At 43.1% G+C, this 25,583-nt stretch overlaps 1 protein-coding gene and 1 long non-coding RNA gene across 15 annotated transcripts in view; one reads left to right on the forward strand and one right to left on the reverse strand.

Moving 5' to 3' along the window:
• The window catches only part of LOC144466532 (uncharacterized), a 28,143-nt gene extending 19,892 nt beyond the window's left edge, over positions 1-8,251 (forward strand). Inside the window, exons 2-3 of one of the 2 annotated variants that reach the window (XR_013493137.1) lie at positions 3,323-3,379; positions 7,822-8,251. This is a non-coding gene — a long non-coding RNA (uncharacterized LOC144466532). The remainder of the gene's footprint in view (positions 1-3,322; positions 3,380-7,821) is intronic. The other variant, XR_013493138.1, reaches the window with a different exon arrangement.
• The window catches only part of sash1a (SAM and SH3 domain containing 1a), a 261,100-nt gene that overhangs the window by 17,188 nt on the left and 218,329 nt on the right, over positions 1-25,583 (reverse strand). For 6 of the 13 annotated variants that reach the window (XM_033648952.2, XM_033648958.2, XM_033648954.2 and 3 more), the window contains exons 6-15: positions 24,554-24,643; positions 24,356-24,468; positions 22,257-22,355; positions 13,829-13,964; positions 12,356-13,326; positions 8,940-9,014; positions 8,603-8,746; positions 5,663-5,795; positions 4,726-4,895; positions 4,391-4,600 (exon numbers count right to left, since the gene is read on the reverse strand). In XM_033648952.2, coding sequence (XP_033504843.2) covers positions 4,391-4,600; positions 4,726-4,895; positions 5,663-5,795; positions 8,603-8,746; positions 8,940-9,014; positions 12,356-13,326; positions 13,829-13,964; positions 22,257-22,355; positions 24,356-24,468; positions 24,554-24,643 — 2,141 coding nt within the window. The remainder of the gene's footprint in view (positions 1-4,390; positions 4,601-4,725; positions 4,896-5,662; positions 5,796-8,602; positions 8,747-8,939; positions 9,015-12,355; positions 13,327-13,828; positions 13,965-22,256; positions 22,356-24,355; positions 24,469-24,553; positions 24,644-25,583) is intronic. The other 7 variants (XM_033648956.2, XM_033648959.2, XM_078173815.1 and 4 more) reach the window with 3 other exon arrangements.

Raw genomic sequence — 25,583 nt, forward strand, 5'->3', positions numbered from 1 at the left:
TGGGGACGATTACATCAAAGTGCTCCTCAACCACACAAGACAAAGTTTAACACAATAGCACAAACAAGCACTGAGGCCAGTCACCCAAACCACCGTGATATCTGACAAAGAAACAAACACTTTAAAATCCAGATACGCCCAGTGTGAGTGCACAGTCAGCTGATGCTATCATTCAACGCGCTCATAACTGCTTCCACTTTGGATATAACTGGGCTCCGTGTTTGTGTGACCCACACACTTTGTTGGACGAACACATAGACTGTGTGTCACCAGCGAGACCATCAATTACAATGGTGGAGTCCACACAGAGAAAACTGTGTGTCCCTGTGTCTATTTCTGCTGGATGATGCGGGACTAAACAAAGGACCACCAACTAACACAAACACAGGCAGCCGGCTCCTCTCACTCACAGGATCTTCTTTTAGTCTATCCAAAACTTAAACACGCTCCAGATCCAAACATGATCTGGCAGAGAACCAATCTGGCCCCAGAGTTACAGGGGTGTGGAGATTTTACACTTTATGGTTACACACAGGCACCGTTGATGTGTGTTCTTAAATGTTGGCTTGCCATCTCAACCAAATGTTGCTTAGCATTTCCAGGAAGTACACAACAACAATATTCTTACTGCTTTGATCTATGACAGTCCTGTCATAACTCATATAGTATTTCAACCAGAACCAAGAGACGTGATCACGTCACTCCAGTTTTAGCCTCTTTACACTGGCTCCCAGTATGTTTTAGAATAGATTTTAAGACTTCATGGCCCCTGTCCCAGCTACATTTCCGACTTCTTAGTACCATACACGCCTGGACATACTTTGAGGTCTTCGGGCAAAGGTCTTTTGTCTGTTCCAGAGGCCTGGCTGAAAACTGAAGGGGAAAGAGCGTTTGCTGTCAGGGCCCCGAGGCTCTGGAACAGTCTGCCTGAGGAAATCAGGTCAGCCGAGTCAGTGATCTCTTTTAAGTCCTGTCTGAAAACATACTTTTCTTGGAGAGCCATTCCTGATTTTAATTGAGTTTTAAGTCCATTTAGACTGTCTTTTATTTCCTTAGTCTCGTCTGTTTTAACTGATATGTCAAGCACTTTGTAGAATCATAAAACTTAGAAAAGTAGGAGAAGTAAGAGGGGCTGCAACAGCAAAACTGCATCAAAACATTGTCTACAAACTCTCACTTAACTTGTGCAGTGTAATCCAAGTCTCATTTATCCACTGGTATGCTCATCAATTTCCAAACAGACAGCCCTTTCCGACAGACATCTGAACTCTTCAAAGCCAGACTCCGCTGACAAAAAACAGTAATTTTACCCTGCTGAACACAGGAGCTTCTGGTCTGGACACTTTGGTGAATCCAAACTAACCCTTTAAAACACCAAAGTCACACAACAACACAAACTAATTTACTGATGGAGGCAGCAGTTGACCAGCAGCTCCTGTGTTCAGCAAGGTAAAATTACTGTTTTTGTCAGTGAAGTCTGGCTTTGAAGAGAGCATTGATAAGTCTTACCTATAGTTCAGTTCCCTGTCAGAAAGAGCTGTCTGTTTATGAAGTACTGAACATACAACTGGATAAATGACATTTGAATTACACAAAGTTTTCTTAATGAATTTATCATGACACTGTGAGTAACTTATAAACAAATGGTCATTTGGGAAGTGAGTTATTCCTTCAGGCAATTAAACTTTTTCTTAACATTTACATTTAAGTACAAAAAATCACCCACTACAGTGAATATTGTGTCATCTAGAGCAGTGGTTCCCAGTTGGTGGATCGCGGGCCCATTCTGAATGGACCACAAGTCACTCACAAACGTGTCGAGTTTGTAGAAAACACATTTTATTTTGAAGTACAGTGTATTTCTGGCATAGAGCTTTTATTTTGAAGTGTTGTTTCCTACTATAGAGTGAGTAAATAACAGACAGCTACTAGACAGAGACAGAAACACTAGCTTGGCGACATGGCCAAACACAAGTATAACGCTGAATGTGTTAAACTGTGCGGACCTTAAAACTAATGACGAAGGACAAATCTGGACCCCGTGGCTGCACCAGAACCACTGATCCGGAGAATGTTGTGATGGTCACACTAAAACCGTAACTGCTTATCCTGTTGGAGGTTGTGGGGTTGCTGGAGCCTATCCTAGCTAACATTGGGCAAGAGGCGGGGTTCACCCTGGACAGGTCACCAGACTATCACAGGGCTGACACATAGAGACAGACAACCATTCACACTCACATTCACACCTACGGACAATTTAGAGTCACCAATTAACCTGCATGTCTTTGGACTGTGGGAGGAAGCTGGACTACCTGGAGAAAACCCATGCTGACACAGAGAGAACATGCAAACTCTGCACAGAAGGTATCCCCCATGGTAGAGAACTAGGAACCCTATTGCTGTCAGGCAACAATGCTAACCACTGCCAAAGATTATTAAGATAAAGGCTCTTAATACTACAGTAGATTATTTAGGTTTTAATTCATCTTAAATGTATTTGCTGTCTATGATTGATCTTGAAATAAGCAAAGCCATTTAGTTCTATCTGGAGTAGATATCTGGATCAGTGTGTCACGACCATGCAATCCATGTTTTTAATATGTTCCTATGCAGTGAAAAAAAAAAGTAGTTTAATATTTAAGTACGAAAAAAGAGCAAGGGCCTCTTATGTCGACACAAGCTGAATAATTGAATGCAAATGGTGCTTGAAAAGATCATTTATCTTGGAGCAGAACTGTGGGGCTGGAATTTATTTTTACTTTTTCATCATCAGCACAACTTAAGGAACAGAGTAGTTAAAATTCCTGCTATATTGGCTGCAAAGTGGAAACTCTAAAATGTTGTTAAAGTGCCACTCCAGGAATCCGGTGGTGACTAAGGGGACCCGACGCTCTGATGCACTTGTAACACCCAGACTCACAGCTTGGGAAGCCTGCGCTGTGACATTAATAATGCACTCTGGATCTTTAATCTGCGACTTGGCCATTAGGCTGGCCGGAGATAAAACACTCAGCCCACAAAGTCTCTCTCTCTCTCTATTTGGGGAAGTGAGGCCCGCTGGCTGCCTGAGTGGGAGGAGATGAAATCAAGCTCACAGCTATGTGTAGGTTCAGATGAAAGATGAGAGTTGTTTGTTGGGGCGTGGTCGTGAGAATGTGGGTGTTAATGTTTATGCATCAGTGTCGGATCAAACATCCTAAGCTGTGCAGCCTGTAATTGCCCTCACTATATTTATCTCTGCTTGTCTGGAAATGTGTTTGGAAGATATTTGACTAAAACAATGTTTTGATTTACTTCTTAAGATTTGTTTTCTCTTATTTAGGTTCCAGATGGGTGGCAATTCTCACGTTGGGCAATTCGAGTTTATGCAATGAACCTGGTAAGTGAAGGTAAATGTAAACTTGTCTGCCACTGAAAACTTCACAGACATCATGGCTACATTCACACTGCAGGTCTTAGTGCTCAATGCAGATTTAGCCAGGGTCCGACAACAACACAGCTGTGCTCCATTGACTCTATTGCAGTCATTTCAGGCTGGTTTTGTGGATTTGGAGCTAAATGTTGCGCCTGGGGCACGTCGTTACCTGGAGAGGTTGGAAAAAGATATACGTTTCTTCCCTGTTCCAAAACCAAAATCAAACCCTGAAAAGTGTAGGGTTAGCTAGCTAGCTCCTGAAGATATAGCCTACTGAATGTATACACATGCTGCTTTTGCTTTTTAATGATTATAACAGTGAAACAAAGACCGACCCTGCTGTACAGGAACCAGTGAAGGGAAGCAGGGAAACTTTGCTGATATTCAACCAGCTCTGTGTCATCACAGTGTGCGCAGATGAACGTTGTTTGGCTACGCCCTGAGCTCTCCGTCGGTCCGATGGCAGAGATCCGGTGGTGGATCCTCTGCGCACACTGTGATGCCACACAGCTGTTTCAATATCAGCAAAGTTTCCCTTTATATTCATCGTCTTCTGTGGCGATCAGCAGTGATGTGGTGGTTCACTTTTACACTGTGATCTGTAGCCTATAGTTCCGCTTTAGCTTCTAACTATCTTTGTCTTTTTAACCTGTTGTTGCTGCTGAGTCAGTTTGACATGCTGGATATATCCTTCAAACACAGACTGTAGACCCCTCTGTCTGCTTCTCTCTGGAATCACTCTTTCAGTTCTCCATGCTTACTTTGACAGCTTGTTGGACCATCGCAAAGGGGCGGAGCTTAGCAAAGACACCCAAATCAAAATAAGGGGATCAGAATTCATGAGATCCACAAAAACAGATCTGAGTCACATCACATTTGGGCCGTTTTTGCCTGCTGTCTAAGCATAGCCTAAGTGAACTGACATGATGCTGTAACTCTAACTTACTGTGTATTCAGTGCATGGCGGTCTTTTACCTTGAGGTTGATGCGCTCCAGCAGGTCCTCCACCGATGTGGGCTTGGGTGGTCGGCCCTTCCTCCTTCTCCTCACAGGCCTCTTGGGCTTCTCCTCCTCTTCACTCAGCACATCCACATAGATGAACTTGAAGGTGCCCACTTTGTTGTTCAGCAGGCCCATCCATGTCCCCATGGGTGGCTTACTGATGATGTCGATCACATCACCACGCTGGAGAATCACAACCACACATTTTACCTTTTTTAACATCAGACACAAACGGTTGTTAAAAAACATTGTGACATCTGCAGCTCCCCAGCTTGACATTCTGGCCCACATCCTTAAGTGTGTGTTACCTTCAGTTTGAGGGAGTCGGTGTCATAGGGGCTGGGGGTGAAGTCTGTATGGACTCGGGCGCGGCCACAGAAAGGCCCTCTATAAGGCGGCTCTTCGTCATCACCATCCTCTGACTTCACGCTTTCTCTGTTACTGGCTGAGGAGTCAGTGGTGCTCACCGTCTGACCACCTGGACACAAACACACACAAGTGGAGATTTAATAGCATGCAACCTTTAAGTCTTAAACACGTGTATTACAGATCCTTGGAGAAGTATTTGCTGCATATTTTCTTCTCTATTTGAGGGAAGCCTGTTGAAATCATGTTGACGTGCGGGAATCGGAGAAGCAAGACTTCCTACCTAATCATTACCGTATGTTTGCCTGCGTGTTTGTGTTCATGTTCATGTCTAAATTCACCCTGAGCTCGACACGATGGAGGGTATTTAATCCACAAAGACAGGCTGAAGTAATCAGAAGTTGTAATTAGATCAGATGACCTGAGAGGTTGATTGAAAACTGTGAGATCACAACACGTGAGGCAGCTGCTAGGACTGGGTGTGATGATCAAGGGAGAGAACTGCTCTTCATGGCCGTCACTCCACAAACATCATAATTGGTATACATGTAATGGCAGGAGGTTAAGTAATCTGTATGTATTTGGAATGTACACCAGCGAGCAGCGAATGTTACGAGCACCATCTAGTGTCAAACATTGCTCAAACAGGCTGTGACACTGAATTACAACCTTTTAGATCGCGTGTATGTGCATTCAGTTTCTACATGACAAATATGATGCACCGACACCTTACAACTACATGACTGTACTTCTCTTATTTTAAGATGTCAAAAAAAAACCAAAACATAAAAAGCCACTGTTTGCTACCAAAAATACATTTAAAAACATCACATTTACAAAGCAGATGTCCCTTTTCCGAAACAAAGGATCTGGTCTTACTCATTGAGCTCTGTCCGCTGAGTGAACTGCGCAGACTTTCCACCGAGCCTCCGGCCTTAAGCTTGGGCTTCTCCAGAGAGTCAGTGTCAGGCTGAGGGGACTGAGGGGAGCCAGGAGCTCCATCCGGACTGGACTAAAAGACAAGAAGAGAGGGGGAGACACAGATGGGTAATGAAAGGACATGAGGGAGACAGACAAAGGAAATGTTGTGCAGTTAAAAGATGAAAGGATGAGAGCAATGGGAAAGTTTGGTTAAAAGGTTTGGCATATGGGGGAGACAAGGTAAACCAAGAAAAGATGAAGATCATAGATAGAGAGGAGGAGAAATGGGGGAGTGATAGGGGTTGTTAGTATTTTCTTTTCACTGACAAACAGGTGTACACATATAAAACTGAGTTTATGGAAGAAATGTGTGAATGTGATTATTAAAGGTGGTGTATGTGACACTGGAGACAGATTGTTGAGTCTCATTCCCAGGTCGTCAAATACGAAGGTTTTCAGTCGATAGATGGCCTGAACCACGAACACAAAGCATCAGTATTTGACGACCTGAAGACTCAACAGTCACTTATCTTTCTCCAAAATAATTTACAGTACTTTTCACCCAAATTTTACAAACTATAAATGTGTACAAACACAAATTTTCTTCTTAAATACTTTTAAAAAGTCTTTACTGAATTATTCATTTAAAGACCTCATAAAATAGGCTCTTGAACTTCCCTGAAGAAAAACAGTACATCTTAAAAGAATTATTCACCCACAAAATGTCCATTTGTATTTCTCTTACTCACCAAATGTTATGCTGAATTCTTGAAGAAAACTTTGTTTTTCTTACATGCCTCTACAGTGAGCGGAGAATCCAAAAAAGGCAAGCATTCTTCGTGAACTGAAGTAAAGTGGGGTTGTGTTTAACAACAGCAAAACTATGTGAAAATATCTGTTTACAAACTCTCACACAGCTTGTGCAGTCTAAACCAAGTCTTATTTATGCTCATTTATATATGCTCAGTATAGCTAAACACATGCATTTTTGCTAAAACATAATGATTTTAAACACTTATGCATACCAGTAGTGCACATGCTTGGGAAGTACTGAGCATACCACTGGATAAATGAGACAGTATACTGCATGGGTTGTGTGAGAGTTAGTAAACTGATGTTTTGACATAGTTTTGCTGTTGTTAAATGTGGTCGCTGTGAATTTCAGTTCATGCTCAAGTTCAGAATGCTCGCCTTTTTTGGATTCTCCGCTCACCATGGAGGCTGCAAGAAAAACAAATGTTTCTTCACAAATAAAAGGCAACACGTGGTCAGAACTTTTTTAAGTCTTCCTCAGACAATCACTCCTATTCCCCAAGACACTCTAAGGACCTTTATCTTACATATTGTTGGACGCAGACTTCTCTTAATCAGTAACTATTGAACTACAGAGGACCACCTCTCATTTGGAACGACCTTCTGTTGTGTTTTGTGCTGTATTTGTTGTTGTAAATTGTACATCTTTCACAATTTTTTAGTACCTCTAAGTCTGGAACTGTTATTTAATCATGCAATCTTCCTTTTTATATTTTCTTTTTATGTATGATTGTTGTTATTTAATATGGTGGGTATCTTCATAAGCCATTTTTGGCTTAGAACCTCTTCTGCACAGCTTTTAATTCATTTTTCCTGAATTTTCTATACATGTATGTGCAAATTAACTACTCTAAACAAAAATAAACTAGTGACTGATATATAAATGGTCGTTTTGCAGGTAAAGTATTCTTTGAAGTGAACTCAAGCTGCCCTACTAGGGGCAACAAAACCTCCAACAAATAGTCATAAAAACAGCCAGCTCTTCTTTTCTGCATGTCCTATCAGCTAGAACTGAGAGCCCACTGGTTTACACTAGATCCCTCATGCTAATGTCCTGTCTGAACAACGTCTTTTAACAGGTATTACATCAAATTATGGAAGTATTGATGCCATTTATTGGACCTTTGCAGTGGCATTTTACCTGCATTGTAGTGTGATGGATTTGTCAGTCATAACTGGATCAAAACTTTCATTTCAACTCTTGATTTTGATCAGATCTTTTCAGATCTCCTTTGACTACAAAATACATTCATATGCCACATTAACATCTGTGCTGTGCTTTATTTATTTCATTTATCCACTAGGTGGCATCATGGTCTATAAAATGACCGTGCTTGAAACACTGTTAGATGGCAATTCATTTTCCTTTGCTCTTTCCTAACCGATGGCTCCATGACTCATGCCAGGATATGTGGGTCACAGTGTCAAGACCACCGTGATGGACAGATGTTCAGCTGTGCATTGATGCCACGATCTGCAGGGCAGCATCAAACTGAAGGGCTGGACAGGCCACTGCTGGAGCCACTGGATGCCCAGAGAAATTAGGCCAGCACAGATGAGACAGCCATTATACACTCCCTCACACTTCAAGTCTCCATTTCCTAAGAGCTCGCCTCAGGGAGACTTGCATCACTCCATGAGCTCAGCATGAAGCACACACTCCACCCTGCACACTGGGCCCACGGAGAGCATGCAGCAGAGAGAGATCCAAATGTGTGTGTGTGTGTGTGTGTTTTAGTGCTCCGTGTTTATTCTGTAACTAACACAAATACTCCCACCCACTCACAGCCTGTGGACAGAATATGTGGCTTACACTGCAAAACATCCTCTAAGTGTTTGCAGAACATGGGCCGCTTTTATTTCTTTACAGCTGCACTTGGCTTGCCGATTTGAGGATTGAAAGTGTGGATTTGTGGGACCGTTTATGCTTCAGCTGAACCACTTTAAATAATTCATCTGTGTTTAGGTACGTCATGTGCCCTTCAAACAAGGAAAACCTACAGAATTCTTAACGCCATCTGAACCTTCTACAAATAAAGCGTTCAAAAATTGCATCCACGTGTGCGTTTGTGTGTTATGTCTAACCTGCTCCGACAAGGAGCTGCTGTACTTCTTCGACATGCGTTTCCTCATCGTCTCCTTGACTGACTTGACCTTCTTGCCCAGCGAGATCCGAGACGTGGTGGGGGATTTGACCACTTCTCTGTATATGGCCTCCTGCTCTTTACTCTGTGATTAGAAGACGGAAAAGGGTGAACAGAGAGGAAGGAGATGACAGAGAGAGGCGAAAGGAGTGAGATGGGGATGAATCAGCAGACAGGAAGAAGGCGAAGGGCACAAAAACAAAAGGAGAGAGGGTGATTAAGTGTGACAGGAGAGTTCAGCTTGTCCTCGTCTAATTTCACAAGCTGCCAGCGCTTACATTGGCCTCCGAGCCGGCGTTGACCACATGGAGCGAACGGTTGGACAGGTCGAAGCCTCCGAAGCTGCACGTTCTCTGCGGGGGAAGCCAAAACACAATCACATGAATCACAGCCAGAAGGTCAGGTTACAGGAACTCCCCGTCCACACCCACTGAGGGTCAACTCACGATGATTCATGCTTGACACAACACAGGCAGCACTGTGATGAATGTACATGGGTATATATGGTGTGTATGTATGCGGGGGCATGATGTCATATGGGACCTGTGGACAGCCAACAGACATGATGTAACACAAACTGTTATACGAGCTCCTCTTTAAAATTGCGAGTTGCTGCACGGTCCGAGGCTAATGAGCTGTTATACTGAGCGTGGCGAGCACGCCGTCGGCTCCAACAAGCTGCTCATGTGCTTTAAAGCTTCAATCCCCGGGGAAAATATCGAAGAAAATTAACTCTGTCTTGATGTGGCCGAGCTAAAATACATTACTTTTATGAACGTATACTCGTTGCATTTCAGCATGATGTAAAAACGCCTTGTGGTTAATTATGAGAAATGCAAAACGGGGCTTAGTATGCAAACATGCACAACATATAGGGTGCTTACAGCTGACGACATGTTCTCATCAGAAACATTTTTAGGGGAGTAAATTGTTTCTGCTGAGAGGACAGGGTGATCTTGAATGGTCTTTCTTGACTTAAGAGGTCGACAGCGAGATAAAGCGAGAGACACAAAGGGGAACTGTGACATGAGAGGAAAAAGAGATCCAGGATCTTATCACTGAGCTGACTGAGTTTTTCTGAATCGTCCCTGAGCTCTGCTGTGGGTCACACACAAACACGTAGACACAGACATGCACAGAGGCATCTGTCAAAGAAACACTCTTGTGTCACGGTGGCAGATAAGAGACATTAGTATTTGAATTCTAACAGACATTGAATACTTGACATTGAAATTTAAACACCATTAAATTCATGGCATAAAAATATTTTACTTTGAAAACCATGTATCTGAATTTAATTGTTCTAATTTCACCTCTGAAATTAAAAGTAAAAAGCTGATTTTTGAATGAATATTTTTTCAATGTTCATACATTCAAATCTAAAAATTCAAGTTTCAAAAATTAACAAAAAAAGATGCAAGTTGCTCAGATTTCATTGGTAAAATTCAGCTGTAAATGTTGATGCTGATATTCTTGAATTTGTAACGTGTGTACGTTAAAATGTCCTAAGATTTAGTTTTAGTACATCTCCTATGTATATATTTAAGGAATAGTGACCCTTTATTTTATTTATTTATTTATTTTTTTATTTGTGTGCTTTTTTTGGATAAGTATCTTTGTCCTTTTACTTACAGTTTTTCTTTTTAAAATAATATTTTTAAATGCATGAATGGAAACCTGACATTTTTGGAACTGCTCCTGCACTGTAATTTAAGCATCTATTAATAAAAAAAATTCAGATGCAAAAATTCAACTTTCTGCAGCTTGAATTTTAAATTCTGAATTTCATCAGTCAAAAATTTGAGCAACCTAAATCCATTTGATACATTCTAAACGTTGAATTTTTGTTTCCGAAGATGTGAACATTGAAAAAAAAAAAGTTCAAATTCAGCTTTTAAATTTGCAAATCAAGACATCTCAAAGATATGAATTCAGAACAAATAAATTCAAATGCAAGGTTTTCGAAGTAAAATATGTCAATGCCATGAATTCAGCCGTCTTTAAATTTAAATACTTTTGTCTCATATTTGCTTCCGTATCGGTTCAAGCGAGGCACTTGATGGTATTTCTCCTTGATTCAAAAGCTGTTACTTCTAAACTGCTCGACTAAACTCCCACAAACCCCGGTCGAAGATCCTCCATGTGAGAAAGCACTGCCTGTTCAGAGAATATTTTTCTTATATATTAGATGTCCACAGTTGCAGTCCACATCACAACTTCCCAAGAAAAGCAACTTCCAAAAAAAGAACTCTGAATGTGATGGTGATGTTCGATGGAATGGACATGCACCCAGAAAAAAAATGTCTCTCAAAGATAATTATAGGAAAGAAAAACAACAAAAGTAATAATAATAATAAAAAAAAAAAATCACATCTGCAACCAGAGAGGCACGGGCCCAAAAAAGAACACGAAAAGCAACAACAGAAAAAAGTGGATTTTTTTGGAGAGTTCTTGGATGAGAACGACCTCCGGTGATTTCACTAGAACACGATAGGATTCAGGTACCCTCAAAGCTGCAGGATAGCTCCTCTATATCACCAGCTAGAGTGTGTGTCACTATTGTGGCCGATACATGTGGGGAACATGGGAGTTAATGGCAATGCAACCAGATTGTTCTTATGCTTGTTGTTACAAAGTAATAAGCTTGCATGGTATGAATTAATGTATGTAGTTCAGCTGCTTTTCTGTTGTCTCCACTTTACTGTCGCTGCACTCAGTTAGTGTATACTCTTAAGTTATCTTAAAGGTCCAGTGTGTAGGATTAAGGGGATATATTTGCAGAAACAGAATATACTAATTTATGTTTTCTTTTGTGTATAATCACCTGAAAATAAGAATTGTTGCCTTTGAATTACCTTAAAATGAGCCGTTTATATCTACATAGGGAGTGGATCCTCTTCTGCGGAGTCCGCCATGTTTCTACAGTAGCCCTGAACGGACAAACCAAACACTGGCTTTAGATGGAGCCTTTCGCGCTTTCACATTTTAGGGTCGGCCATCATACTTAGAGCCCATTCTTGACAAGCAGCGTCAGAATAAAAAAAGATTCTGTAACTCTGTGACACTGAAGGACTTCAGCTGGTTGCAGTCTGCAATTCTCACCGCTAGATGCCACTAAACCCCCTAAACCTTACGCACTGTTCCTTTAAGTTGACTTAATAAGGCCATTCCTTGTCTGTGAGGCTTCGTGCTGTGCAGCTCTCTGGATGTGCAGCTTCAGGCTTGTACAACATCTCTCTAGCCCCCAGGGATCAGTGTGACTGTGCCTGTGTTCTTCAGGGATCTGACATTTATAAAAAGGCACTTACGAAACCTCTGCTGTAACTTAACCTCCCAAGTGGGCCACTGCACATTCCATAATCATTTCATATTCAGCTGGAATAAAAAAAGGCTTAAAGCCAAAGACATTCACTTAAAGGTCAGAGAAGAAGACATTCCTCTCAGGGCAGTTAACTCTGTGATAGATATATCAGCCTCAGGCCTTTCTCTATACATGAGCACAACTGTGATGCTTTGATGCGGATTTCTGACACAGACAATATTAAATGGATGACTTGAAGTCATTTGACTTGACGTGTGTGTCGTGTGTGTTTGCTGTACCTTCCCCTATAACCTCTGAGCTATTCTGCAACTTTGAAGCACCGAGTCCTGCTCACACGAGGCGGTCGATTTCAACCTCATGGTCTGAACTCACAGACTTCTGCTGGATGCGCAAGAGCACACGCTTGGTGCAGCGGTCCACACTGGCCGCCCACTTCCTGTCCGCCTCGCGGTCCTCCTCCAATAGACAGCGGCGCTCAGCGCGGCTGAGGGTAACTGGGCGGACCAGCTGGGCCCAGTTGAGGTGACCGTACAGGCTCCGCTCTACCACATAGGTGATGTTCAGCTCACTGACTGCCGTTCGACCACGCAGCCTGCGAGAGGGGAACACCCAGCCCCCTCCCCCGCTTCCAAAACCTTTTGATTTGGCTACATCACAGCGGACAGGGGAGGAGGGGGTGACAGACAGAGGGGAGATAGGGGTCTTGGCATTGCGCGAGCGCTGGTACAGTAGGTGCTTGGTGGAGTAAGCGTAGTTGGGATCAGGTTTCCGGTGCGCCCAGCTGCCATGGTGCCGGTTGGCAGGTTGGTGTTTGGGGCTGCCTGGTGGAGCATCTTCCAGGGAGATCAGGAGGCGGGACTGGGCGTGGGGTTTGGGGCGGGGTTTAGTGAGGCCATAGTAGGCGTAGAGAGCCTCGTTGTTACTTACCCCATGGGAGATGGAGCTCAGGGCCTTCCGCATCTCGCTGTCAGTCGTGGAGCGTGACAGCTTTCCGTCGTCGTCCAATCCACAGCCATCCAGCTCCGAGAAGGAAGAGCCACTACCTCCTACGCCAGAGCCTGCCAGGCCCCCAGAGCCAACTGGGGTTCTCCTGGGGGGCCGGATGAGGCCGTGGGTACTGGAGGATTTACTAAAGGTTTTGACCAGCTTGTGTCCGGACCAGGTGTCCAGGCTGCTGGAGGAAGGGGAGTTGGTCAGACTGTCTGTGTCTCCATCCAGAGAGAGTTGATCCTGTGTGAGGGAGGGCAGGGAGATCTCCTGGGGCAGAGGGGGCTTCTTTAAGACCCCTGTGTACAGAGCTGTGTTGTCCTCACAGGTGGGAGGTGACTCCAGGTTCAGAAAATCTAAAGAAGAAAACAGAGACCGCATATAGTTTCTTACTCAGGAGGATTTAGACATCAGATTCTGTGTAGTCCCATGACCCATTCGTGGTTTTCCAAACCACAGCTAGCCGGCAAAAAAATTCCAAACACATTCTTAAACTCTGAGTATTGGGCAAAACCCATGACAGACGAGAATGTAATACATTGGCATAAATAATAAACCCTACTTTTGAACACACAAGCCATTAATTTCCAATAACCCTCAGCTGGAAAAGCAAATATTTACTATGACTGAACTTTAGCTTCATTTCAGTGAGGACAAACAGCTCAATAACTGCTCAGAACAGACTGTCAACATGTTTTCAAACTATGCAGGCAGAGATTAAATTCATATACAGCAGAAGTCTGACGCCTCAAACAGAAACCTTATAAATACAGCACATGAACATTAATATTCTGATATAGACAGATGTTGACAGATTTTAACTATGTTGAACTGTAAGACAATCAGGAGGTTACAAACCTTCAGAGCCATGTTTCTTGCCCTCCTCCACCTTGATGAGTTTCTTCCTGACCCGGCGTGTGGAGTTGACCAGTTTGTGAAGCCGTTTGAACTTCACTGAGTCCTCCGATTGCTCATCGTCTGACTGTTCACGAGACTGTTGGGAAAGAGATAGAGGGAGGGATGATGTGATAAAAGGGACAGGCAGTCAGACACTTCTTAATTAAATAAACTAAAAAAAATACACTGGTAGAAGCAGGAGGTTCTTCTTCAATTTAAAGGGATAGGTCAGAGCTTTTGAAGTGTAGTTGTACGAGGTACTGTGTTACATACAGTAAATTTCAGCTGGCACTCTCCCTGTTTGGAGAAGCAGACAGGAGTACCACCATGGAAGCAGCGTGAATAAGAATCAGCAGTGAAACGTAGTTTAACCACGTTAAAAATAGGCCCACCTTAAAAAACATAAGTATCCAATATGTCTAAGTGGACACTATATGGAGAATATTTTCACCACTTTACCTTTCCGTCAGACAGCCCTTTCCTTTGGCACTACATTTTCTCAAGAGCAGCACTTCTGCATTCCTACGCAAAAGCGCAACTGTGCCGCGTACTGTATTAAGGTGCAGGTGAGCTCTTTGGGTCAGACTTTTAGCCGTTTATAGAAGAGACAACAAATACAAGATAAAAAAAAACTAGGATGGGAATAGGGCGAAATTGCGGGATAGGCGGAGCCCGTTTGCGTTGGCCCTGTGCCCGGTTGATCAGATTCGTCCTAGTCATGCTGATGAAGAATTATGTATCATTAACGTCACATCATTTCATTACTATTGCAATATTATATTTTCATTTTCCTAAATGCTGTTACTGAGCTTCTGTGTCGGCACTCCAGCCTGCTTCTCCAAACCTGGGGGCACATCGACTGACATGTACTGGAGGTCATACACTGACTATGGATAAGTACCTCATACAGCCAAACTTCAAAAGACCCAAACATTCCCTCTAAGGATGCTTTCAGACCTGCCCTGTTTGGTTCGGTTCAATCAAACTCAAGTTTGTCTGCCCCCTAAGTGCGGTTCGTTTGAGCAGGTGTGAACACAGCAATCACACTTGAGTGAGCGACAAAACAACCGGACCGAGACCTTCTTGAAGAGGTGGTCTCGGTACAGTTACAAACGAGCTCTGGTGCAGTTCATTTGTGGTGAGAACGTGTTCTGACCCGGATCTGAACCAACTGCAGTCACATGACACATTGTTTGGGTTAAACATGAGCATGTTACAGTCCTGGAGGATTATTAGGATTATTAATGTGCACCTCCTCCTGTACTGCCTTAATATGCACATTTACTTCCTGGATTTTTCCCACATGGAAATTCTAACCAATCAAGAGCAGCTTTCTAGCGCAAGGCATTTTATCTGGTCCGCTTGTAAATGCTGCCGTGAGAACACGAACCAATGAACCAGTCCCTGATTCGGACCAAAGCAAGACAACTCTAGGTCTGAAAGCACCCTAAGAATTCACTGATGCAAGTATAACAGAAATGTATGCATTTGAATTTGTTTGATATAAAAAGTAGTGAGGCAAAAAAACACAAATATATTTTGAGATCTCAAAGATGCTGTTATAATGCGACAGATGGGAGCATTGTTTAGGATGGAGTCAAAGTTAGTGAGGTGAGAAATGGAGGGTTGGAGGGATGATGACGGCAAACAACATTGTGTGAAGTTCATATTGATAGTAAACAAACAAAATCCACCAACATAATGAAGCAGATAAAACAGTCATTTGAAAACAATGTGCCAAACTGAACGACACAATGAATCAGTATATTTGGTGTTATGTTGCCTCTCTGTTGGCAACTGCATTTAAACTCTCCACACAGAGTAGTGGAGTGGAAAAGAGACTGAATAATGAAGTCACCAACAGTTTCATCACCCTCGCATACACACATACACATCCAGACCCAACCAGAGCTCACACAAACACCACAAACTGTATGTGTGCGTAGTCTCGCTACAGACTCCATGCCATGATGATGATGAGCCGAGCTTATGCCTAAAGATTGTCTGGCAGGGCCTACCATCATTATCATGGCGCTCAAACAACTTAATTTGTTTCTATTTGCCACTGGTTTCCACAGCAACACCACCTCTCCTGTCACACGCTGCCAGTTCCACAGTTGAGGTTGACTGCATCGCTTGCAAAGGGACACGCATACACGCTCGCGTACACAAGGCCTGCAGGGCTCAGCTCTCTGTCTTATAAAATGCAGTCTTCTCTCCTGCAGCTCCAAAGCTAACAAGGAAGAAACCGCTTTCTCGCTGTTGTTGACCACAGGCCTGGCCTCGGAGGCTGCTGACATACAGTGGGGATGATGTTAATAAGTGCGGCTTGGTTGAAGCAAACAGATCTGACATTGTCCACAATTCTCGATGGCACCCAACTACCTTAGCAACATCCTGATATTTTGATTTCTGCAGGCGCGGGGGCGTTATAAAACCTCACGGACCGTCGCCAAGGTGGAAAAGGAAACAACACATTAATCAATGTGGCATTGCAAAAGTCTGTTCTTTCAAAGTTGCCTCCACTTCGCCACTTTTTAGGGGCGTGTCATGAACTTTTAGGTCTTCTGTCATATCAGCTCAGCAGACCAGAACTAGGGTATTACAGCCATTCATTTGGCCTCTGACAGAACTGCAGAAATAGGCTCTGAAAACCCATAACTCTGCTGTCCCTCAGCCCTGACAATCCCTCAGCTGAACCACACAACTCTGGCCACAGCCAGCGACTCCTTCAACTTTCCATTTGCTCTGAACGATGCTTGAGCTTATTAGCTTCAGAGAAAGTAATGTAATAACAAGTCTGTGTCAGAGAGGACTGATAAAAGAGGAGACAGAAAGGTTGGATTGAAGTCCACTCCTGTGTCTTCATTCTTCTTAATAACTATTATTAAGAACTGTCTTGTATGAAGGCACTTTTGCCCAATCCCAATACACCCCTTTGCCCTTAAGCGAGATTTATACTTGTGTGTCAGCTCTGTGCAGAGCCTATGCTGTGGCCTACGCCGTTGTGAGCATCTACACATATGCGGTGGTGTGTCTGTGTCACTCTGCAGTTACACCTCCAAAACACCAATCAGCAATGGCATTTCAGTTCAGTGCTGTAAAGTTTAGTTGATTCAAAACACACATTAAACACACATTAAACATGGCTTAATAGAGACAATTTCAAACACAAGTACACAAATCAGCTTCACTATAACTCGCAGCATTCACAGACAAACACTTGTCTTTATCTGGACACATTTTCCCCACAAATACAACATGCTAATGTTTTTAGCACAAGCCTATGGCATTTTACATTGAATAAATTAGCCTAGCTGCTAGCAGACTTTTCCCCTACTCATATGAAACCAGAGACAACAGCGACATGTAACAAAAATCAATTACAACTCACAAGGTTCACCGACAACATAACTGTCTTATACTAAATTTGTTTTCCAAACAAATACAACATGCTAACATTATTAGCTCAAGCCTATGGCATTTTACGTTGTATAAATTAGCCTACCGACGAGTGGCGATTTCCTCTACTCAAATGAAGCCAGGATAAACGTCTAAGGGCAGGGTGTCCTGATTCTTGTTAGTATATGGGGTAGGGCGAAGTGTTAGGGCTACATAGCCCACGAAATGGCGGGCAACATGTCGCGTCTGTTTACGTAAATGCCAGCACAATGATGATGTAGCAGGGTCTTGAAATGTTCTACCATATCCTAGAGCAGTGGTTCCCAACTGGTGGGTCACAGTCCCATTCTGCATGGACTGCAAGTAACTCTCAAACTTGTCAAGTTTGTAAAAAACACTCTTGATCTTGAAGTACAGTGAATTTCTGGCACAGAGTTTTCATTTTGAAGCACCGTTTCCTGCTGTAGAGAGCGTGACTAATGGACAGCTGCTTGACAAAGAGAGAAAACTAGCTTGACATGGCCAAACCAAACTATGACACTCAATATATTAAACCGTGAGGACCTTAAACTAACGACTAAGAAGAAATCTGGACCCTGTGGCTGGACCAGTTGGGAACCACTGGTTTGAGGGGCAAGGTGGCACTCACAAACAAGAGGTAGGGGTAAAGATATGAAATGGGATTGGGTCTTTGTTATATGTGAGCATAACTATGCACAGAATAAGTGCCATAGTGATTTCAAAGGTAACCCCCATCAGTTGTTCTTCTCCTTTTGTGAAAGACTGGGAAAAGAACTAGGAGATGTTAAAGCCGTGACAATGATATATAAGTCCCAACCCAGTCCTGAGGAACACCATCCATGCAAATGACCACATAAACAGGGGAAACGATGCACACACATAAAAAGAGCCAGACATAGGAGGCCATGAATCAAGCTGGGCTGAAAGGCCTCCATCGAAAACAAGGTCAAAGCAACAATTCCACAGCCACAATTACTGTTTCACTTCACAGATTACTTTGAGGATCGTTCCCATAACTTTGGAGATGCAGTTAAACTTAGAAAACTGCAAACATCCTCATGATGCACCAAAATCTTTCTGTCACTCTGCACCACAAAAACAAGAACAATCATAAAAGAAACAATCAGTTTAGAGCAAATTAAAACTCACCACCTCGTTTAAAACAGCAGGCGTTCTGTGTTAACATCCAGCAGGTTAGCAAGAGCGGGTCCTGCAAATCCATAGCGTGCCGACCGCAATCTCACGCATGCACGATCCAAAATAATATCCGTGCCCGTGTGCACATGCTGGCAGATACAGATGCAGCTTTAAGTGAATTCAGCTCCGAGGAATGAGAGACTGAAGTGCCGTGCCGCACAGCTAGCAGAGAAAAGGCGTGTTGTGCGTGGAGAACAATCCCAGCGTTTGAGCCCCTCTGACCCTGCCTTGGCCCCAACATTGCTAATGGCCAGCCCTGGAATGTGGGCTCCGATCGCCGGAGGAAGACAGACCGGAGAAAGACAGCATCAAAGAAAGGCACAGAGCGGCCACAGACTGTATACTGCAAACATGTCAGCTACAAGCATGAGCTGTATATTAACATGTCCGTATATAAAGGCGCACACAGACACGCTAAACTGTTATCTGAATTTGGGGATGACCTAATTCCATTCATTAGAGGGGAGAGGGGGCAGTACGTGACAGCAACAGAGGTCCCAGCAGAGCAGCAATATTTCCTGAAGTGGCCAATTTTGGAACTTGGGGCAAGAGGGGACACAACTCCCCCCCTATTCAGGGCCTGAGGGTAAGTGCAAACTCTTTATCTTCTCTATTTCTCTCTCCCTTGTTTCCTCGCTGCCTCCAGCTCTTGCATATGTTCACAGCCTCCAGAGCCGAGTTGTGTGTTCCTCTACACAATACTCCTTCAGTAACTCTTCCATCCTCTCCCCTGTCTGTGAAACCCCCCAATCGATCACTCCTCTCCCCACAGGAAGTGAGCAGCTGGCAGCAGAGGGGTAACTTGAAGGTTGACAGACTTGTAAGATGACACACACCCATATCAAACAGCCAGACAAAACGTATAGGTAGAGGTAATGTATGGCATAACAAACCTATCTTTCTTATGGGAGGAAATCATCAATCATTACACAGAAGAATAATCCAGTAAGGACCCTTGACTACGAAAGTATTTTGCATGAGTCCTCATTCATGGTTTCACTGATTCAGTTATGCTAACAGACATGTAGATCTGATTTACTTGACTTTATGAATGCAGACCATAGAACTACTGATGTTGAAGAGTAGCGAGGCAGTTCTGAATGCGTAAAAGTCAAGCATCTCTCACTGAAGCGTATTCATACACTTGAAAGAAATTGTGATTATGGAAATGTAACCCTTTGAAGGAGCTACAGCTTTATCTGTGTGAAGGCTGTAGGTCCGAATTTCCACTTACTTTAAAGTAATACTTCAACCCCCAAATGACCATTTGTATTTCAATTACTCAACGAACATTGTGTTGAATTTGTGTTTTTCACATGTCGCCAGTGAACAAAGAATCCAAAAACTGAGAAAATTCATCATAGGAGTCCCTGTTAAACAACAGCAAAACTACATCAAAAAGTCCATTTACAAAGTCTCAAACAACTCATGTAGTGTAATCCAAGTCTCATTTATCCAGTCGTATGCTCAGTACTTCCAAAACAGATGGGGAACTGAAAAGACTTACCTGTGCTCTCTTCAAAGCCGGACTCCATTGACAAAATGAGTAATTTCACCTTGCTGAAAACAGGAGTTGCCGGTCTACCACTGCCTCAACCAGTTTGTTTGTTTGTGTCATTGTCGGACTTCAGTAAATCAGAGCTAACCCTTTAAAGCACCAAAGTCCCACAATAACACAAACAAACTAACAAAGCACGGCAGCAGTAGACCAGCAGCTCCTGTGTTCAGTGAGGTAAAATTAACGTTTTTGTCAATGGAGTCTGGCTTTGAAGAGAGCATAGATAAGTTTCACTTAAAGTTCAGTTCCCCGTCAGAAAGGGACGTCTGTTTGTGAAGTACTGAGTGTACGACCAGATAAATAAGACTTGAATTATACTGCACGAGTCGCATTAAAGCTTGTAAATTGATGTTTTGTAAATGCCGACCCCTATGAATTTTCTCCGTTTTTGAATTCTTCGTTCACTGGAAGCATGTGAGGGAAAAACTTTTTTTATTCACGAACTCAATGTAAAAAGGTAGGGCTGGGTATTGCCACTGATTACCTGAATCAATTTGATTTTGATTCAAGAGGTTCGATTCAATTTGTTATTGATTCAATCAGGGATATTTCAGTTACAATAGCAACTTTTGCTAGTGCGTCAAAGAGATTCTCAGAGAGCTAATTAGTTTTACGAGAAACAGCAGCCTCGATGCACAGACAGCAGGAGGAGAGGCTGCTGTAGCATGATAATAAATTACACCAAAACGTTAAAACAGTAAGCTAACACTTAGGCTACAGATAAAAGAGCCGGTAATGTCGGAGCTTCTAAAGACTGTAGTCGTTATAAAATTAGTTTAATACTGGCGAGATTAACAGGGTTAAAGCTTCACACATCCCTGGGAAAAAGTATATTTTACAAGATCAATGTCGGATTTTATGAATCAATATCAGGTCATTCAAATGAAGATCAACTTTGAATCGGATGAATCGATTATTTTAACCCAGCCCTATAAACAGTCGGAGTAAATGATGCACAAATGGTCACGGTGAAGTTTTCCTTTAACAATACCAACATGAAATGCACATGCATGTAGGTGCATAAAGTGGATTACAGTATGTGCAAGAGGCTGTTTTTAGAAAATGTCAGCGCTGTTTAGTTGGGAATTAGTAGCACATTTCAAATAGCAATAATAAATATGCGCAGGGGGATTATTTCCAGAGAACTTGGAATTTTTTTGTGTTTGGATAAACTCATTTCCTGTAGAGGAAAGTGGGTCAGTGTGTGAGACTGCATGCTATTCCCATATGATGTGATACAGTACAGAACTAATGAAAAGCCGCCGTGACCACTTTGAATCTGAATCAGGGCTGACCTACATTCACAAAAGGGAAAAAAACACATCAACATATGCAAACACACGCAGGACATAAGGAGCAGACACACCATCACTGTGTCCAACAGAAACCTGATTGTCTGAGCTCCAGCTTCACAACATTACCAAGAATCCCCAAAGGTCTCGACCCACTCAAAAGGTGACCGGGGAGGTTTGGAGGCCGTCTCTCCGTGGATCACAGCTGACAAAATCACTGCTAACAAGAGCTTCATCACGAGGGGTTTCGGGTAGATTCTGTATGACTCTCCACTTGGCTTTCTGCAAGTTACAATTACAACTGATTGATGGGAACAGACCTGACCTAAATTTCCATAAAACAATTTACTTGTCACCAAAGCAGCCAATTTTAACTTTGTCAAGGACATTTTTCAAATGCCCACGACAGAGCTAACCTGATGATTAAAATATGGAAGAGGAAACATACTGCATATATCTGACTGTGACTGCCAACTCGTGGGCGCAGCCTCTGAATAACGAGGTAATCGATGGGCCAAGATTCACAGAGGTAACACCCAACGTATCAAGATGCACATGACATGGTGGAGAGGATGTATGTGCACAGGCGGACTTGAAGTTTGGCCAGTGAGTGAAGACCAGAGAGAGAAGGGGAGATAAAGGCAGAGGGAGGCAAGATAGAAGTTGAATGAATGTTGAATGAATCTAAAGGCAGATTGTAAAGTCTAGACGTCAAGCTAGAAAAACAACTTTTACATCTGGATAAACACACACATCCATGCACACACACACGTCAAAACAACGGCCGTCCTGCTCCACAACCTCCTCAGCTGAAAAATCAAACTTAAAGGTGAGAGTGGTCGAGGTGAGAGTGTTAAGAGAGGTAGAGCAAACAGGGGGAGGTCAGGGTGGGCGGGGTAAAGGGATGGGCTGTACTTACGTTGCAGTTTGAGGACTGGTTTAGATTGGCTGCAGATCCTTCAGTCCACTCTGCAGTGTCAGTACTGCTGGACTGTCTGCTGCGCTCATACTCCTTCAGCTACGTGGAGAAGAAAAGTTTAGAGAGGCAGAGGAACAGGGCCACTCTCACCCGGCATGCTACGTCTCTCCATATGCTAACACACAGTTGAGAGGCGTCAGTCGCGTGCATTCACAGTGCATGTGTACAGACAGAGGAGAAGGACTCGACAACCAGTGATGTAGTGGTAAATACAAAGTCTGCGCTGTAAAGTATGTAAAACTGAACTATAAGTCAGTTATGTTTCATGAAAAGCATTCAGTTTTCTTAAAATATCCTATTCCTGTAAACAGCCTTCTTTAATGTGTAGAATGATTTTATGTCTGCTTTTCACACAAAAGTCTTAAAGGGACAGAACACCCCTAAATCAAAAATACTCAGTTTAACGCTTACCTGTAATGCTGTAGAGTCTGTTATGCAACGCAACATGAACCTTTATCGATATAAACAGTGTTCTCTAAATTTATATCTTCCTTAAAAAAAAAATCGATATATTGTACACAGTCGTTATATCGCCCAGCCCTATTTTCTCTCAACCAAACTACACCTGCCAATCAAATCACAGCACAGAAGAAAGTGTGCATCTACTCATAAACGCTCATGCTTGTGATGGCGTGAGATGTAAACATTAATGGCATCCTCTCTGGCTGAGCTGTAACGTTAGCTAGCTTAGTGGTGCTAGGAGAGCTAGCAGTAGATGCACGCTTCCTTCTGCGCAGTGATACAGCTGGCAGGTGTAGTTTGGTTGAAAGAAAATAGTTCCTACATAAAACTGCTCACAACAAGGTCTGTGGATTATCTTGAGTAACCAGGTCATGATTTTAGGACAAAGACATTGCTGTTGAGTTTTTCAAATGTATTTTTTTTTTTGGCGCTTTGAGCACCACAAACTGAGTGCCATCTAACATCTCAATGACTGATATCTCCAACACTGGGCAACTCACACCAAAACAATCTAGACTGATAAATAGCACTACGGTTAAGAGGTAAAATATGTACTTTTGATTTTGGGGTGAACTGTCCCTTTAAATAAAAAAGAGGAGTGGAAGGCAGATTTTATTTGATGAGGTTTACAGTTCACTACATCGCTGGACACACATATTACCTATCACTATACTGACAGTATTCTATATGATGACACTAATCAGTGGTGCACAGAGGAGACTAAATAAAGACACACAAGCACAACAGGAAGTCAAAACAACTATCCACAAAAGGCTGATCATTGATTGGTTTAACTGAGTGTCATCACTAGAGCAAGAAGCTGGGATCAAGCTAATGTCCGAAAGAAAATCAAAGTTCTTCAGGGGAAAAATGGTAAGAAGATAATTAACATTTGCCTTGTGGAGAGCAATCCAGTGCTCAAATGCTGCTGGACGGTCATGCTACCCATGAGCAAGGCATTACAGGAGGTGATTGACAGGAAAGAAGGAAAGAGAAAGACAGAAAGAAGTTGTAGGCAAATAAAAAAAGAACAATCACCAGAAACTGATTCAAAGAGAAATGTAAGGAGATTGAAAGGAAAGCCAAGTAATTATCCACCATGTCCACCTAGAGAGAAAAACCACAATGCACCAGAGCATCCCCCCCAACAGATGGGGCTGTTGAGTTACTATGACCATCAATCTCGCAATTATGAACTGAACAACACACCCACACACACTCCAAGAGCTCACACCCTAAAATCCCCAGACTCCTCAACCTCTGGAAACACCACCGGCCTGGAGTTTGTGTGTGTGTGTGTGTGTGTGTGTGTGTGTGTGTGTAAAAAGGACAATGCAGGGTTAAAATGCGGGGCCTCGTACAGGTTAGTAACGGTGAGTCGTTTTAGTAAGCCAAAGCTACGGTGGGAATATGGAGCAGAAGGGACAGAAGACTGGAAATGATCCACGGGGAGGTGAGGCGATCTGGGGGTTGAAGGGAGCCTGCAGACCGGCAGATCTAAGGGAGAGGGGTCGAGTGAGGCTGGGGGGAGGAAGGTGCGTCAACTGATGAGGCAGGAAGTCAGCGGAGCTTCCTACCCGAGCTAGAGCTTCTTCAACGGTGATCATCTTCTCTTTCACCATCATCATTAATTGGATTCGCTCTTCGTCGCTCATGGTGATCTCACTGGCCACGTAGCCTATGTCCTCTCCTGGAGGGTGCAAAGGGAACGGGGGTCAAATACGCAGCAACATTTACTCAGTGTATTAGATCTGAAAAAATAAAGCCACACACACCTTTGGATGTCTGTCGCATGACTGGTTTGTGCTGGGACTTGCGGAAGTTCTGCCAAAAAGACTTGTTCTTCTTCTTATTGTCCCATTTACCTAAAGAGAGATCGGATTTGGTCACCAAGGGTTCTCAAACATCAGTGTACCCCCTTTCATATATCTTTTCATCTGAGTAACCCCTAGCCAGCGCTAAACATTTTTGGTAGAAACACACATTGCATTGCATTTGCTGCATAAGTAAACAGCAGTTAATGATTCAGAATAGGAGTACTGAGTATTAAATATGGATAGGGATACCCAGACCCCCATTTCGGAAACATAAGCCCCTTTTACACTGCCTGCTCTAGGCGTTCATTTCAGCGCTGTTATTCCGTCTACTCTTTCTTTAGAAAAGATCAATGTCTGTGTCAAAGGGACAGCCAGCAGGAAGGGACAATGGACAGAATGGGTGTAACGTTTTGACCATGTGTTATACATGCGACCCACTGCCATGAGACTTAAAAAGCAGTTAGCAACTAACTCTAAGACCAGCAGTAGAAAATGTCTGCAAACTGGGGAGACTATAAGCTCCGGGGGCTCGTCGCCGTCAGAGAACCCCTTTTCAACGGTCATGGGCTAGCTTGGCTTGGTTTGGTTTAGGCCACCTTTCTCTTTGGACTCCTGCAGACAGAGGTGAGTAATGTCTAACAACAACCGCTTGTTAGAGTTAAGTGGGGTCGTCGAGGAGTCACTGCTACCCACTTGAGGGCAGGCAGCCCGGCTTTTGGACCTAGTACTGAGAAGGTCCATCTCTGGCGTGGCATGGCGCATCAAAACTGACAATGGAAACACAAATCACTCGGCATGGCTTTACTTGGCCAAGAGTGCCAATGGAAAAAGGGTGTAGATCAGCCACCATATAACAAGGATGGTAAATGATTGGTACTGCCATGTTGTGCTACTCTTAATGTTTATAAAGCGCTGTCGATAAATATGTTACTTGTCACACTAGAAGGCGGATGCTGTTGTGTTACAGGTCATGCCTCTTTTGCTCCTG

Source organism: Epinephelus lanceolatus, chromosome 13 (genome assembly GCF_041903045.1).
Source record: "Epinephelus lanceolatus isolate andai-2023 chromosome 13, ASM4190304v1, whole genome shotgun sequence".
NCBI lineage: Eukaryota > Metazoa > Chordata > Actinopteri > Perciformes > Serranidae > Epinephelus > Epinephelus lanceolatus.